Here is a 17310-nt window from a genome sequence, read left to right on the forward strand (position 1 = left end):
GAGCTACCTACGAGGGCAGCAGTGATGTACGAAAGGCGCGAGCTCTGGTTGGCTGAGCAAATACGAAAAGTGCGGGCTGTGGTTGGCTGATCAAAACTCACAAAACAGCAACAAAAAGAAAAGAAAAGGCGATAGGAAGAGGCCGCCGGCTACTTCGTTCCTGCTCTCAGAGCAGACGGTAACGCGGAGAAAGCATGAGAAAGAGAGAGGGAGAAAAAAAAAGAAAAAAGAGCCGTTCCGCAAGTTGGAGAATGCGCCCAATAGGAGTACAGTCTGAGTTCTCTCGCCCTCACGTTTTTCGAGCGTATCGGGTGTTGGCGGAGGCGCGGTGCCGTGAAGGTCGCGGGGCGCAGCAAGTGCCGAAGCGCGCCTTCCAGCTCGCGCAGTGTTCGATATATCCGATGGTGGGTAAAAATACCGTTCGATATAAACGTGTGAATTTCTATACTTTTACACAGGATTTTCAAGGGGATAATTTACGAGTTCGATATAGCCGAAAATTCGATATATGTGGGTTCGATATATTCGTGTTCGACTGTATGTGCATGCAAACGTGGGAGTGTTAATCAGCACCACTCGTAGCCATGACTGCGAGTGTGGAACACTCTTTCTTTTCCAGCTGGTATGGTGTCAGCATTTAAGTGTGCATGTATCTTCAAATAAAAAACTTTGTTGCAAGTTAGTTTATTTCAAATAAAACTTGGTTGCGAGTTCAGCACTATGTTGTGTCACCCTATCTTCTTTTGTACGTGTCGTTTTTACGCTGGTTTCAGGATATTCAAGTTTTATCCAACATACCATCCACTCTTCCACTCTTTGTTCAAGATACGCCTCACTTCCTTCAAATAACATATTCCATTAACGAGACACATACACTCTCGAATCAGGCCATTCTGGTAACATTAGTTGTCTCCTTCTTGGATACGAGTGTACCTATCACTGAAGGGATTGAATAGCTCTCATAGTCACTCGTAGAAAGCAAACAAGCACATAATGCTGAAGTTTATCTCTCATTACTGAAATTAGTCCTCACGCTTAATTATTTTGAATTTGATTTGTCCTGCTACCTACACATTTTTGGCACTAGTATGGGAAGCTCTTTTGCATTAACGTGCACCAACTTTTTTATGGGACAATTTGAATTGGAGCTTTTGCAGACATTTTTACGTATATAGAGTGCTGTATTTTTTGTGGCTATTCTTTAGTTTTCTATAATGCACCAATTACTATCTGTATCTCTGAAAACCACTCATTATGTATGTCATATGCTTCCTTTTTTCTAATACTTCCTCATAGTTATTCTAATAGTTTTACAGTTATTAGTGTTGAAATCCTATTGTACTATTATTTCTTTGGTGTTACGCTGTGTTCATCCTTTCTTGTTTTCTTGCTGCCTGTAAAACGGGGCCATGGACCACATCAAGCTTTGCTGGTCCTCAACATGACTTGTATGTTGAAATAAAATTTGATTGGATATGATCTTTGCTAAAGCCTTGAACCTATCTCCGCTACATAGCTAAGTTATATGTGATGGTTGCATAAGTGCATTAAACACATTCATTGACCATTTTAGCAAGTTTCACCCAAGTACAGCAAACCCTTCTTAGAACGAAATTGCTTTCACGGAAAGTTCTCTAGGTCCCGACCCAAACGCATGCATTTTAAGCCACATTACTCAAGGCATACTTTGAGCGAACTAGCAAGGCTCGGCCCCAGGGACAGCGGCAGCTCCACCAAGCGCCGAGGTCACCAGCGGGGAAGGAAAGGGAGAGTGGTCGCGAGGCTTTAGCCCTGATGGGAGTAGCCTGAATCCACCTGCCTCTCAGCTGTTGTGTAGGGCAGGAGCGCGGCGTAACCCGCGGCGGGCCGACGGAGAGGCCGAACAACGGGAGGGCGCGTAAAGTGACGACGCAGAGACCAAGCTTCGGCGAGACTGACGGGAGACTGCTCTCCCGCGTTTATTGCAGGTGGTTTTAAGGAGGGGGAAGAATGTCTATTGGTCCGCGAGGCACGGGTCACATGACCGGCATGGCCACGCCGGACTGGTGATAGCAAAGAGGCATGGGGGAGACCCAGCTCCACCCAGTAGCATGTACATGGACCTTTACTGCACTGGTGTTTCCGCGTGCCACGAGGGGTCGTACGACACAGCATCATCTCCCCCTGGCAGAAATTGCGTCCTTAAGCGGTCGTTGATGGGTTGCTGCACATTTGCCGGCGAGAAGGAAGAATGCCCAGGACTCTCCTCCCGAGGCCCCAAGTGACAATCCTGGGCTGCAGGAATTTGAGGCTGCGCTTCAGCAGGTGCAGAGTGGCACTGGACAGCAGGGCCATCACAAATGGCCTGCGCAGGCAACACCTGGTTGTTGATGTGCAATCTTGAATGCGGCCGTCGACGATGACGTCGTCGTCCTGGAGCCGGCGCGGCTCGCTGGCGTCCTGCTGCCGTAGCGCCAGAGGCAGCCGACGCAGCTTGGCAGACACTCGCACGATGTGCTGCCGCCTCTTGGCCCGGCCAGGCAGGTGCTCGAACCCCGGAGGTACACCTGCAGGAAGCTGCGAGGAAACTGGTGTAGCCAGACTACACGTCAATGTTGCGCCATCGATCAGGAGTCCCAACTGCTGGATGGCGTCGAGCCCCAGCAGTGAAGTGCTGTGTGCTGTCACGTATAGGGTGACAAAGGCCCGCTTGCCATGGTGCTGCAAGTCTGTGCGGAAATACCCTAGGACCGGTATGCGGTGCTTCGAAAAATTCTGCAGTTGTAAGGACGTTTGGAGCAGTCGGTGCTTCGAAGCGAAAAGCATGTCGAAGTCCTTCTTGGTCATTGACGATGCAGTGGCTCTGGTGTCCACCAGCAATGACATGTGGCTATGTCCTCCGACGACTACAGGGATGCGCAAGTTCCTTGGGCTAGTCGGCGCAGCTTGCACGAATAGGACTGTGGCAGTACCGGAGTCAGCATCTCGGACGGAGGTAACTTCCTGCACCGACGCTTTTTGTTTACGGCAGACTGCCGCGAAATGCCTCTTGATGCGGCAAAATTGGCAAGTTTTGTTTTTGGCCGGACAATTTCTGTAAGTCGCCAAATGCCCTAACTTGCCGCAGTGAAACCATGGACCGACTTGAGGCTTGGGCGCAAGCTGTTGTACTTGCTGGCAGTGAATGCAGTGCTGCACCTCCGCAGCCATCTTGGACGTGGCCACCCGTATTGGCGGGGAAGCCACCGCCATGATGAGTTACATAGGGAGCAACGAAGCAGCCGGCCCGCCATTTTGAGCCTCTGCGACGCACTGGGTGCTGCCGCCATAACCGGAATGCGAGCCGAGTAGCTGCTTGTTTTCTTGAAACGCTGCGTTGGCTTTCTGTAGCGCCGCCCAGTCACGTGCAATTTCTTCTGCCCTTTGCAGCGGGAGGGCTTCCCCGCAAGACAACAACTTGGCCCTGACATGCGCATTGGCGACCCCATGAATTACTTGGTCCCGCACTCTGTCGTCGTACGTAGCTCCGAACTTGCATGACAGGGCCTTTTCTTTGAGCGCGGTGACGAAGTCAAGAAACGTTTCGCCGGGCACTTGTTTGCGGCTTGTGAAAACGTGCTGCTCGGCTAGCACATTCGTTGTCTCGGCGAAAAGCCCGTCCAGGAATTGTAGCAATGTGTCGTACTCCGTCGGCGCCACATCTGTTGACACCGTGCCTGACTCCAACGCCATCGGTGTACTGGCCGTGTGCGTAGCATTTGGGCCACCTTGTGCTCCGAGCTGCTCCTGCGCCGCGAAGCATTTGCGTTGTCCCTCGATGCCGAGTGCGCAGAGGAGCGCTGACGCACGACGCTCTTCTTCCCTGCCGCCTCCACCGGCCGCCTTCAGGTGAACCTGGAAAATTTTTCTCCATGGAATAGGAGGCTTGCTGGGAATGTTGAGGAACGGAGGAAGGTTCTCATAGAGAGCAGCCATGCGTGCAGGTAGCAGTAGGCCCAAGCAGAATGGAAATGGCGTCGTTCAGTAGCCGGAGCAGGAACAAAGGAATTTCAGGCCGACGCCCTTGTAGTGTTTGTAGCGTGCAGGAAGGCAAGCACCGACGCGCAGCAGAAAATGTGACTCGTAGCGTAATGTCACATACGTCGTGCTCCTCCTGGAATCGCCTATCGTAGTAGCGTAGCGGTTCAACTACCTCGTCGCCATGTGTTGTGTAGGGCAGGAGCGCGGCGTAACCCGCGGAGGGCCGACGGAGAGGCCGAACGACGGGAGGGCGCGTAAAGTGACGACGCAGAGACCGAGCTTCGGCGAGACTGACGGGAGACTGCTCTCTCGCATTTATTGCAGGTGGTTTTAAGAAGGGGGAAGAATGGCTATTGGTCCGCGAGGCACGGGTCACATGACCGGTATGGCCACGCCGGATTGGTGATAGCAAAGAGGCATGGGGGAGACCCAGCTCCACCCAGTGGCATGTACAGGGACCTTTACTGCACTGGTGTTTCCGCATGCCACGAGGGGTCGTACGACACATCAGCCAGTGACTCCTTTGCCTCCTTGCAGCGCCCAGGTTCGGGGCCGAGCGGCACGACACAAAATAGTGCACAAAGAAACGGGCAGATATATACTACTGTATGCAGCATGTCTCGCACTACTGGCATTCTCTGGCACAAGCTGAGCTCTGCGCTAATTTCTTTGTGTTGGTAGTTGGCGGTTGTGTAGTTCAGAGACCATTCATGGTTCTGTGCACTCACCTCCTTCACTGCCCACTGTGCGCCCATCTGGATCCGTGCTGGATTGCTGCAAACTTTGTGGACACCTGTTTTTGGGGTACTTCATTGTACGTGCCTCCCATATGCTTTTGTGGCCTGCTTTGCACATTGCCAGCTGCTTTGCGCATGCCGGCTTTTCACACGCACTTACCACACACATACCAAGAAATCTTTCGCCACTGAGATGCCTGCAACGACAGATCAGCCATCCACCATGATGCTGCCAGCGGATTTAATGTGTGTGCGGGCCGCGAGAGAATCATTCTTCAAAAACTCCCTGCACCTTTGTAAATAGCTTGTGGGCAACAAAGAGTGACCTGATCGACCTGTAATTTTTCAAGTCGTTGACGTCCCCTTTCTTATGGATTTAGATGATCTTAGCATTCTTCCAGGATTCTGTTACCCTCACCGCCAAGAGGCACTTTGTGTACTGGATGGCCAGTTTTTCTAGTGCTATCTCTCCACTGTCTTTCAACAGAGGTGCAGTTACCTGATCCTTACCAGTGGCTTTGCCTCTTTGCATTTCCTCCAAGGCTTTCTTCACTTCCCCTGTCGATACTGGTGGGATGTCTGATTCCTCTGGGCTACTTGTACTTCTTAAGTTATCGTCCTGGTTGTCCCGGCTACTGTACAGATCTCTGTAGAACTCCTCGGCTACTTTAAGGGGGGATGCGGGGCTGAATAGCCAACTTTTGAACTGCTGCACTAATCTGTACGAAAATTTCAGGGATTCCTTATCTTATGGTTATTAGACAATATTCTAAATTTTAACACCATAGCATGAATACAAAAAAAAACTTATAGCTGTTATAATGATCAATGAGATATGCCAACTTAAGAAAGCTATCATTTCAAAAATAACGAAAATATACTAGTTCTTTATAAAGGCTTGCCTTCTAGATGGTTTGTAGTGCAGGATAAGGCCAGTCACATATGTTTTATGTCGTTTCTGTAAAAATGTCATCACTGTAAAAGTTCATGTTTTTGCTCGTCACTGCATGTCAGATATCTGATAATTTTATTGTCTTCGAATAACACTTAGGGACCCAAAAAGTACCTTATCTTGTTCCTGACAAAATTTCAGTTTAGAAACCACCCTTTAAGCAGCTATTGGAGAAGCAGTTATGAAATAATATTTTTCCTAACAAGTTTGTTATCTCGAAAAGGGCGAACTGAGAAAAATGAGTTCAAAGGTTTCACAACACGCTATTTATTTGGATGATCAAAACAGTTTATCAAATTAGCCTGATGCATACCGTAAAATGCCGAGCAAGCGCTCCCTTTCCGTTTTCGGGAGATCGGAAATAAGCACCAATGACCGAGCAAGCGCCTCTTCCCCTGCGGCCACCTTTTCTTCAAGACGTGCATCGCTTGTGTAAAAAGAATCACAAGAATGAGTACACTGAATGCGTATCTAATGTTGTTTATGAAATACCGTTGTCATGTGGCCGGTCGTACATTGGTCAAACCGCTCACTGCTTCAATGGTTTGAGAGTGACTAGGGGGAATAAAAACAGTAAATAAATAAAGCATTTCATTAGAAACAGGGATGGGCATTTTTTATTTGTAGCGGCTCTCCCGCCGCCATCTTGAATTTCGCTCTGGGACCAAGCAAGCGCCCCCCTCCAAATCTGGTCGGATTATCCTTCACCGTAGGGGGGGGGGCACTTGCTCGGCATTTTACGGTAGGTAGAGCCTTCTTCTTCAACATGACACTGTTCTGTGACAATTGCATCCAATCGTCATCTCTTTTTCACAGCTTTTGAGCTGTCCATGTTGGTCTCAACACATGCCACCTGCTAATCGCAGTGAACTCGCAGGGAATTCACTAGGGAATTCAAGCTAATTAAAAAAGGAGTAGTGTTAAAACAATGTGTTCAAAAATCCTGCCTGCATTAAATGCGCAGAGTGTCATTGTGCAGGTAAAAAGGCTGAAGAACAGTGAATTCCCTGACTGTGTGCTTGCATCGGTGGTGGAGAAGCTGTTAAAGACATTTAACGGAAAAAAGAATTGTAAAAGTGACGAAGTGGCTACCGAAAAAGCAAAACCAATTGTTCTGCCATATATTCACACGGTTTCACATAAGCTAAAAAAAGATTGCAAATGCAACGAATGTGGAACTGGTTTTCTCGGCCCCGGAAAAGCTTACTGGAATGTGTTGAAGGTTAAATGGCTGCAAGAAAAGAAGCCAGAGTAAGAACTGTGGGATCAACCATGTTAGAAAATTTGTGGATTGCTGTAGAAGTCGTGTACAATATTCCTTTGACATGCGGTAAGAGATACGTCGGACAGATGGAAAGATGTTTAAACGCAAGATTAAGAGAGCATCAAAATAACTGTTGGCGAATCACACATCCGGGCAATCTAGCAACACATGTATCACAGTGCAAATGTATGCCGACTTTTGCAAAAACCACAATTCTGTCACAAGTTCACGATAAAGTGGAACGAGTATAATACGGGAATCTTATATGATGACACAGGCACATGCCGACGATTGTATCAGCGCACCATTCGTTGATCTTTCCTCACAGGAAATTCATTTTATAAAAACAACCTAACTTTTGTCATGCGCATGCCCAGTGAGTTTTTAAATATTGCCTCAGGTTTTTGCAATGCCATCCTTTGTGTATATATGTGACAGAAACGTCTGGAAATAAAGCAGTTGTTAGCCTGTGCTCTGTGTTTGTGGTGTATTCAGTCAGTCTCTGTACATTAAAAAAGCGTGATTACCCAAGCAGCTGAGTAATGCAGAATCGGCGCGAAACCAGCGGCGGATGGTCACGTGATATGTTTCTGTTAATCCGAGCTCCAGTTTTGGTTTACCAACGACTCTATGTTGGCACGGCTAAAAATATGCCTTTTTTCTTTTTATTTATTTGTTTTTTCCCCCTCTTGTGTACTCTAGACAGCCATGACTAAAAGGCGCGAAAAATAAACGTTCTTGAATGGACATTCACTTTGCGTTCGGTTTCTTGCCTGCTCTGCAGCTGCGTCTTCAAAAGGGCATTTCAAAGGCGCTTTCGGCAGCAAATGCGCGCCACCATCTTGTGAAAAGAATTCGTTTTCTTCTTTTTCTGCTGTTCAGATAACAACCAAACTTGGTGTGCATGTTCATTAATGAACCAGCAGTCCAGAACAACTCAAATTTGAAAACGTATATCTTTTTTGAAAATCAGTTTTTTAGCCCTGCATCCCCCCTTAACTATCTTATCCATATTAGTAGTGATGTTGCCTTCCTTGTCCGTTAGTGCATACATCTAGTTTTTGCTTGCGCCCAGTTTTCTCTTCACCGCGTTTAGGCTTTGTTTGTTCTTGAGAGCCTGTTCGATTCTCTCCATGTTATACCTTCTTATGTGGGCTACCTTATGTTTATGGATTAACCTTGAAAGCCCTGCCAGTTCTATTTGGCCTGTTGGCTTCGAGGCTTACATGCTTTCAAGTTTCTTGATGAGATTTTCTATCTGCTGGGAGAGCTTGCCAGTGTCCTGTCTAATGATCGTACCTCCGACTTCTATTAGCACACTCCGTAATGATACTTGTCAGAGTATCCTTAACTGCGTCAACACTAAGGTCAGGTTCCTCGGTTAGAGCTGAGTATCTGTTCTGAAGCGAGATCATCAATTTCTGTGCTTTCCCTCTCAGCGCTAACTCATCATTTGACTTCTTGCACACCAGTTTCTTCTATTCCATCCTCAGGTCTAGCTGAATATGAGACCTTGCCTAGACTTGAGGAAGGAACTGATATTGCTTACGAATAAAACTTCTGAAGGTGTTTCACTGTTATTTCAATGTTACTTTCAAAATTTGTTGGAGAATGCAGCCGAGATGAAGAAAAAATAAACTGGCAAAACATTGCACACATGCACTTTACCTCGGCTGTGCAGAGTTGCTGGAGGCAACGAAGTGCCAGCACCACTGCTGCCCCTTGTCGGTCGGTACGACAACTGGCCACCAGGGAGACCAGGGGCTTCAGCAGGTTGGCCCCATGTTGAGAAGCACTGCACAGACACACCACGCTGATATGTTCACATAATGCTGAAGATAGGCACTTAGTGTCAAACGCGAAGAGATGTGTTGCTTCACAAAGCTCCCAGCGAGGTATTTTCTGAATATCATGCATAACTATGTTACAATTTAGCCCCACTCGTGGACCAAGTGGAGAAGCACAGGAAAAAAAAGAAAGCTCAGAGCACTCAAAGTAGAACTTCCTTACGCCAATCAGATTTAACAGAAAATGATTTTAAGACGGACAACTGTTACAGCATGTTGTTCATTTCACCTGATAATCATTATATGTCTGTTTCACATGGCTGAGAGCATACGTGTAGTAGTGCAGTTGGAAGTGTACTTCATGCTAATAATTGGCAACAACTGAACTGCATCAGCACTTCCTTATATATCTTTAAGTGAGAATGATTTTAGTGTGCATTCATTGCAGAAATAAAAGCAGACCATAGAATTTTCTGACGGGGTCTGGTACTGGCCTTTGGTGTCCGAAATTTGGGGGGAAGGGGGGAGAAGTGCTTTTTTAGAACCATGGCTTTAACATGTCCATTGCAAATGTATGCTGCATCAAACAATTTAGTCCAAAATGCACTATAACTGCTAGCAAAAAATCATCTTGTCGCCATGAATGGCAACACAGGAGCATAAAAATCACAGCAACGGAGCTGCGCTCTCTTCTTTCCCACTGCCAAATGCCACCATCTTGATATCTGCTGAAAGCCCAAAATTTTGCCTTTCTGTTCCTGTGCCTGTCTCCCATGTATTCGCAGAAAAGGCACAAATATAAAAAATGAAGTGTGGTACGGTAACTAGTGCACCAACACTGCCAGCGGATTTCTCATCAGCCTGCTCCGAAAACATCATCAATCCTGCCGTTTATGATCTTGAAGCCGTGAGTAGACGCTCGGTCAAAAAAGGGTTAAAAGCCTACACGTGAACCGAAGGCAGGCTACAAACGTTCTCTGCTTTTTTTTTTACGGGGAGAAAGACGATGCAGTTATCACAACGTTGAGACAAGCCATTGATTATTAAATTTTGCAGACGATTACATCGTGTCAGACTGAACAACTTGTCAGTGCATCACATTGTGCAACCCCATACTGCATAGGTGCATGACTGCACCCCGGCAAGCGTATGTGTGGGTTGGCCTGGTAACGTCATCAAGCCAACGTGCAGGTCCTATTTACACTTCACACAGCCCATAGTGACCGTCAACGTGTATACATAAGACGAGTGGCCCGCTCGGCTAGCGACCTTCGCTAGCGTGACACGATGGTGCAGCTGCCACGCGCCGTGATTGAAGACCATGCATGCCTAGTTTGGGTGAGCCAAGAAAATGGCAGCTTTAATGCGTACCCTGTATCATCTATTTAAGATGATCTGCCCGGTGACACGGAATACTTAAGATGTTGAATCAAGGGACGGCGTGTGTGCTTTTCACACACAGCAGTGCCAGCATTTCAACGGCTAGTGCTTGTGGTCATCGAGTCAACCACGAGCCTTCTAAAGCCTCGTGCATTAGCAAAACCAAAACTACACTACATTTTAGTGAATTCAGATTGTACTTTACTCTGCTGTATTCAGTGGCTGAGAGACGCGAATGTTGCAGGTGCGATGTGTGTGCACCAGCCTTGTGGTGTGCAGTGCCGCTCAGGGGCTGCTCTCTCTGTCCAGTGTGGAAGAGCTGCTCCTTTGGTTTGAGAAGAGGCGCCAGGAGGACCCACAGGTGAGCATGACCACACGTCATGTACGGGCCGTAGGCATTGTGTACAGTTAAACCTGCCTATAACGATCTTCCATATGAAGAATTCCTCGATGTTAACGAAGTTTTTATGTTCCCCACGGTTACTCCATAGAAGCGCATGTATTTGTGACCTCTACGTAACAGAGTGACAGCGGAAGACACCCTTGAAACAACGAATGCCCGCCACTGACCACCTGTTGATTTTTGCCCAGATTTTGTCTCTTTAGCACGAGCAGCAGCCGCATGCATCTTTTGTGGTCACCCACCGACGACCGAGTGTGAGGTGCAGTGATTCCACTCCTGCGCCAACTGCGCCAAAGTGCGCCAAATTGTATTTACTGCGCCATCCTGATAATATCGACGAAAATTGCGCCAAACTGCACCAGAGTGTAGGGTTTGCAGGTGTCTATCACCGGCAATCGCACCGCTGGCGCGTCAAAACATCTTGGGGCCGTCAAAGTTACAACCATGGGCCAAGAATTATTCTGCCGCATAAACAGCGCTCGCGCATGCGTGCCAAGTAAGCCATGACGCCATGCACGGTGCCGACGCAGCTTCTGTTCTGCAATTCGGCTTGACAGCAAAACGCGCTCTTCGCAGAGGCTCGTGACGTCTAGGCCTATCGGTAGCAAGAAAGTGTGGCGGCGATTCATCGGCGAACGTCGTCTGTTCCAGAAACGCTGCTGATAGCTCGCTGCAAGCGTCGCACGGCACGTAATAAAAGTGATGTTGAGTAATAACCACATGCGTGCCGCTAAAATGTCTGTCACTTCTGTTTCTGGTCATCGCGAAATGAAATCGGGGATCACTAGCAATAGGATATATGGAACAATATCGAATTTTCCGTGCTTCGCGTCTATGGAAGAGCACGTGAACGGTGGGACAGCATTGACTCTTTTCCTCAGATATACTTTATCCATGGTTCTTCATCCGGAAGATCTTTTTTGTAATTCCTTCCACCAGCACATCCGGGTTTGCAATCTGCGGTAAATACTCCTTAAAGGAGCACTGACATCAAATTTACGCATGTCAAGATTTTTGCATCCACGAGTAGTTATCCACCCCCTAGTAGCGATTCGCGACCGAAAATGCAACTGAGGGACGAATAACTATCTGTTTTATTGATTTATATCACCGGTATCTAGCATGATTCAAAACGGCCGGCAAGCCCGCCATTTCTTAGCGCTGGCAGCGCTCCCTCGCGGTCAATCCCAGACCGCGCCCACTTTACCACTTGTCCACAGAAAGGAGTGACGTGAGGATCAGCTGCTCAGCTAACATTTCGCCTGCTAGGCGCGCACGTTCAGTCATGCCTTGTCACCAGCATCGCCGTCGTCGCCGTCAAAAGTATCGACTAGTGTTGAAGACGGCATTCTGGAACATCACCGCGACACGCGACGTCGCGAATCATTTTCGCTTCGACCCTTTGCAAAACAGCGATTCAAAAATGGACGCCGTTCCAAGCAGCAACGAGGAGGTGCCCGGGGACGCACGCTTGGGCCATACTCGCTGGTGTGTCTCAATTAGCTATATCAGAGAATTTTAGCGTGCACAGAATTCCGGTATACGCAAAGGGGTCTATGGAATATCGGCATAGCGAATGCACACCAGTGGAGAAATAGAATATGATAAGTTTCTACAATAACAATTCTGCGCCGCCAGATGGCTCCACCTATCCGGCCTCACGGTTACGGCTGCAGTAACCCGGTATTACGCTAGCGCAAGGAAGTCCACGGACGAACTAACATTCACTAATAACGCTACATACGTGTTACTTGTTAGCGATGATATTTATCTATAGGCTGCTTCACTTCGATAACTTGTGGTCGTGTTAGCGTGTACCGTACGTGTAATGAAGCGCCACGCACTTTCCGCTTTTTCCGCGCCTCGACGAGCAGGTCCGTACCACGCAGCGGTTCCCCGACATGCTGGCACGTAGTCGCTCAGATTGATCGCACTCGCGCTGAGGATCACACGACAAATCAGTCGATACGACACGATGAATCGCAGGCACGGATTGGGACAGCGAGGAGAGCCACTGGCTGGGAGTGAGAGCCGGTGAGAGCGTCGCCTGGCGTCGGCAGCACAATAAATACACTCAGATCGTCGACGTCATTGTTACTAGCGTATCGTCACTCAGGATGGTATGGTCGGAATGTATCACACTTGTTACGTAGCACTAGTGTCGATGTCGCAGCGTGATCAATCTTCCGTTCAGCTTTCGTACGCTGTTTGCCCTCGAAATAAAATTACTTCCACGCGACGGACGCCATTCAAATTTGGCCAAGGAGACCTAAGCATACCGAGCAATCGAATGAAGGGCACATCTCAACTTTGAAATGTGATGTCAGTGCTCCTTTAAAAGGCCCTGCCTTTTCGAGCTCGTGAGTGCTAGGGTTCCGATTCCATTTTTTTTTCTTGCATTTTTTAAGTCAGTTTCAGCGCAAGGGTGAAGCAGTGGATACGATAGCAACGATCCGATCTCGCGTAACTCTACAAAACGCTGGTGTAAGAGAATACGGCCGCTCCAGGAAGAGATGCTCTTTCCGCACAGTCTGTTCGCGTTGAGAGCGCAGCACTAGAAGGGTGTGCGAGCCACCCGCGCATGGCTGCCGATAGCGACCGCGCCCTTAGAATCAAAGTTCAAAGTTGCTTCTCTAGCGACCCCCCCCCCCTTCCCCTCGCGTCTTTTCATGCAAGTTCAAGAGGGGCGGGGCGTTTTCTCTCTGCTGCGACGACAGGCCTACCGAGCGGGGTGATGTTATTGCATGCGCCCTCCGAGCGACGGAGAGGGCCGGCTCATTTGATCTCTGCTTCAGCCTCGTTCGTCGGCACCACTCGCGCGCTTTTACTCCCGGTAGAACATACGATGCGCGGGGGGATGCTATCAATTCGGACTTTATACGCGACATGACGGCAAAAACCCGTCGAGAGTGTCCGTATAATTGCTATCGCAACAAAATGTAATCTCATTAATAAAAACATGTCTCCTGGTCGGAGCAGCCGCAATTCCGTTTTAATATGCGCAGCTGTCAGCAGCGGGCCCGTCGCTGACAGCCCACAGTGTAGCGGCTACACCATGTTACACGTCCGCTGCTCGCTGTCCAGGGTCAATAGCTCATGGTTAAAAAAACTCAGTTTCGCTTTAGGGCGAAGCAATGAATGCGATACCAACAAATTGTATTGTTATACGAAGTAAGGCTAGCAGCTTACTCTTTTGGATCCGAGCTCGCGTAACTCAACAAAACGCTGATTTAAGGGAATAGGGCCGCTCCAGGAACCGAAGCGGTTTTCGTGCTGCGAGTTCTCTAAACGCGAAGTAAGTGTTGTGAGCACAGCAAGTTTACGAGCCGTTTGCTGATGCCTCGAGATAGCGCGCGTGCCAGTGACTGCACCCTTCGAGCGATGCAGTCCTCCCCACCCTGGCGTCCCTTCATGCTCCTTACGAAAGACGGGCGGGGCGTTTCCTCTCTGTTTGATGAGCAATCGATGGCAGGCCCGCACCGGGAAAATGTTATCGCATGCGCTCTCCGTGCGATGGAGACGGCCGGCTCGTTTAATCTCCACGTCGGGCGCGTTCGTCGACAGTGCTCGCGTGCTTTTACGCGCGGGTAAAATGGGCGGGGTGATGTTATCAGTTTGGACTTTATACGAAAAATTACGGCAACGGCGTTGGCAAAAACCCATCAAGAGTGTCCATATAATTGCTATCACACTAAAAAAAAATGAGGAGCCATTCCACTCTGTGAAGTGGATAAGTGAAGCTGTTTCGCGCACAGCATAGAGGTGACATGATGGAGGACAGTTTGGCATGTAAGGCCAGGTTGTTAAGGGCCAGGCTGTTAACGTTCAATACGCCATATTAATACGAAAGCCTTAGATCTATGCTTCATCAAACACGAAAAGTGACCGTCGGCGGTGTCAATCGATCTGTGCAAAAAACAATCACTTGATGGCGTCATCATGGCGTCATAGATCGTAATGTCCAGGGATGTAGCCAGGGGGGGGGGTTGGGGGGTTCAACCCCCCCCCCCCCCCCGAAATTTTCAATTTCACTTGTGTATATATACACGCACACATACAAACGCATGCACGAACATACATAAAGTATGGTTGAAGCCCCCCCCCCCCCCCGTAAAAAAATTTCTGGCTACGCCTGGTAATGTCATAATGATCGGTGTGCCGATCATGGAGGCAGTGAAAAACCATGTGAGGTGCAGAATTAAAGCTTGCAGAGAGGGAGGGGGATGATCAACACATTGATCGAGAAGAAAAAGAACCCGGCTTTCGCTTTGGTGTCGTCTTAGGGGAATGCATTAGGGACAGTGGGACTCTCTAGCATTGAGGCACTGTTGTACGTCACGGCGTTTGTCTACCACGTCTGTGATAACCAGATAGATGTATTTAGAGTGTTATTTCATAAAGTACAATTTTATTGATCCGGTATTCTGTTTATTTGCTAGTGTCGAAAATAATCACCGAAGAGGTTAATCCAGAACACTAAACTGCATGAGCCCTTCTTTTTGCATTATTGAGTGAAATATGGAGTTCTTCGAGATTATTTTTTCCATGAGATTTGCAAGGAATCGAAATATTTCTAGATCTTCATAAGAGCCCCATAATAATTATTCAGGTGCTTGAATGTTAATTGCTTCTCTAGTGCACTCCAAGATGTGAAATTAGCTGCTCCAGAGTGCCCCCAGATGCAAAATTATCTGCTCCAAAGTGCTCCAAGATGGAAATTTTTGCTGCTCCAAAGTGCTCCAAAATGGAAATTTCGCTGCTCCAAAAATTGCTCCAAATCAGAAGTCCTCAGTAGCATCACTGGAAGCGGCATTGTACGCACACCGCGCACGTAGCCCTGGCGACAGTGCAGGTTCGTGTGTGTGCGCGAGGTGACCAGTGCTAAAAGGTGCACGAATGCGGCAAAACTTCGCCAGATAAGCGGCTGGAAAACCGTTTGGCAAGCCCAATGCTGGAAAAAAGTGGTACGAGACTGATTTTCCCACAATGCAATAACGGAACACTTTCTGCTTCACAGTAAGCCGTACCGGCCGTACGTAATGTAAACATCCAGCTGCAAATTCAAAATGGTGGCCAAGAAGTCGGCAGTGGTTCTCGTCGGTGCAATCACAAACTATGCATGCTGCACGTGCCCCGCCACGGTGGTCTAGTGGTTATGGCTGGAGCTGTGCGAATAGCAAAATTTTGGGTGCGAAGCGAATTCGAATATTGAAATGTGAGTGCGAATCGAATCGGATATTTTTCGAATATTTCTCGAATATTTCTAGAATATTTTTCGAATACTTCGAAGTGAAATTGCAGAAAAAAAAAGTTAGAAAGGATTCCTAAGCATATTCTTATGAGATAGCAACATCAAAGTGTCCTTTTTCGCTAGGTTGATAAATCACTGGCGGGGTGGTGTTTCATAGTTGTCTTATAAAGAATAAGGAAATGTAGAGGCCGAATTGTATTTATGTACATGATTTGGTGCAACCAAAGTGTTGCTGACAACACTTTACACGTGATAGGCAAGAATGTCATTTCCTCAGCCTCTCCTCCTCTTTCAACTTCTGTGGAAGCCCAACTGATGTGGTGGACAAGGGTGTGCTCCCTTCAAGTTCGGAGTTCCAAATCTGCCTCGTAGAAGTCCATATATAAGAACATCTGAAATTTTGGATGCTAAAAAGCTTCGGCTTCCGATTTTTCGGACTTCCTGCCCGAATTTAAGGTGCAAAACAGCATTAATTGAGCCCCCACCTCTGCCCCATCTTTCATCTCCATGTTGGAACCAGCGTTTTCTTGAGTTAGTACATTTGCGACCGTAGCAGAGCATGAAAGGCAGCTTTGCCGCATTACCGGGGTGTGATGAGGTGAAGCATATTGAAAATCTAGGGACCGCTTCCAATTTGACTTTGACTGTCTCTGGGCAAAGTTCAACCATAACGGAGCTTGAAAGGCAGCTTTGCCGCAATACGAGAGTGTAATGAGGTGAAGCATATTGAAAATCTGAAGAGGTCACTTTCAATCGGGCGTTGACTGTATTTGTTTTTGGGAAGTTCGAATAGGTTCGAATAGTAAAATTCCAGTGCGAATCGAATCGAATAGCAAACACTATTGGAAAAATATTCGAAATTTCGAATATTCGCACACCTCTAGTTATGGCACTCGACTGCTGACCCAGAGGTCACGGGATCGAATCCCGGCCTTGGCGGGTGCATTTTCGATAGAAGCGAAAACGCTTGAGGCCGGTGTACTTAGATTTAGGTGCACGTTAAAGAGCCCCAGTTGGTCGAAATTTTCAGAGACCTCCACTACGGCGTCTCCCATAATCATATCGTCGTTTTGGGTCGTTAAACTCCAGATAAATGCATGCTGCACGTCAAAACTCACGACCTCTGCACCAATGCATTCCTCAAGAGCCTCACTCGGATTAAGATTGCTGAGAAGACTGGAATTAGCAGAAAGTGCCGCAGCAGCAACAATTCGGCGTGCCCCAACGTATCTCGCTTTCGTGCAGTTGGGTGAACCCACCACCACCACTGCCGGCCTTATCTTTTGAAACAATGACTTGAAAAGGTGCAAACTATTTCTTTTCTGTGTTCTGTATGCATAACTTGAAATTGGTACAAAATAAACAGCTCTGAAAATGGGCAAAGTGACATGCGTTCACTTCTTTTCTAAACAAAGTAGGTAGAAATAGCGAAAGCAGCGTTGGCGGCATGCAGCAGAGACATAACAGGTGTCAACGTTGTGGACACACGCGTGGTACACAATTTTGCGAACGCTTAGTTTTCGTTGCTGTGCCATGC

General features: G+C 47.8%; 1 protein-coding gene across 1 annotated transcript in view; it reads left to right on the top strand.

The window, feature by feature from the left end:
- Positions 1-17310, top strand: part of LOC119390968 (focadhesin) — a 395558-nt gene that overhangs the window by 265797 nt on the left and 112451 nt on the right. Inside the window, exon 25 of the mRNA XM_037658681.2 lies at positions 10364-10480. Within this exon, the coding sequence (XP_037514609.1) occupies positions 10364-10480 (117 nt within the window). The remainder of the gene's footprint in view (positions 1-10363; positions 10481-17310) is intronic.

This window comes from Rhipicephalus sanguineus, chromosome 4 (assembly GCF_013339695.2).
Source record: "Rhipicephalus sanguineus isolate Rsan-2018 chromosome 4, BIME_Rsan_1.4, whole genome shotgun sequence".
NCBI lineage: Eukaryota > Metazoa > Arthropoda > Arachnida > Ixodida > Ixodidae > Rhipicephalus > Rhipicephalus sanguineus.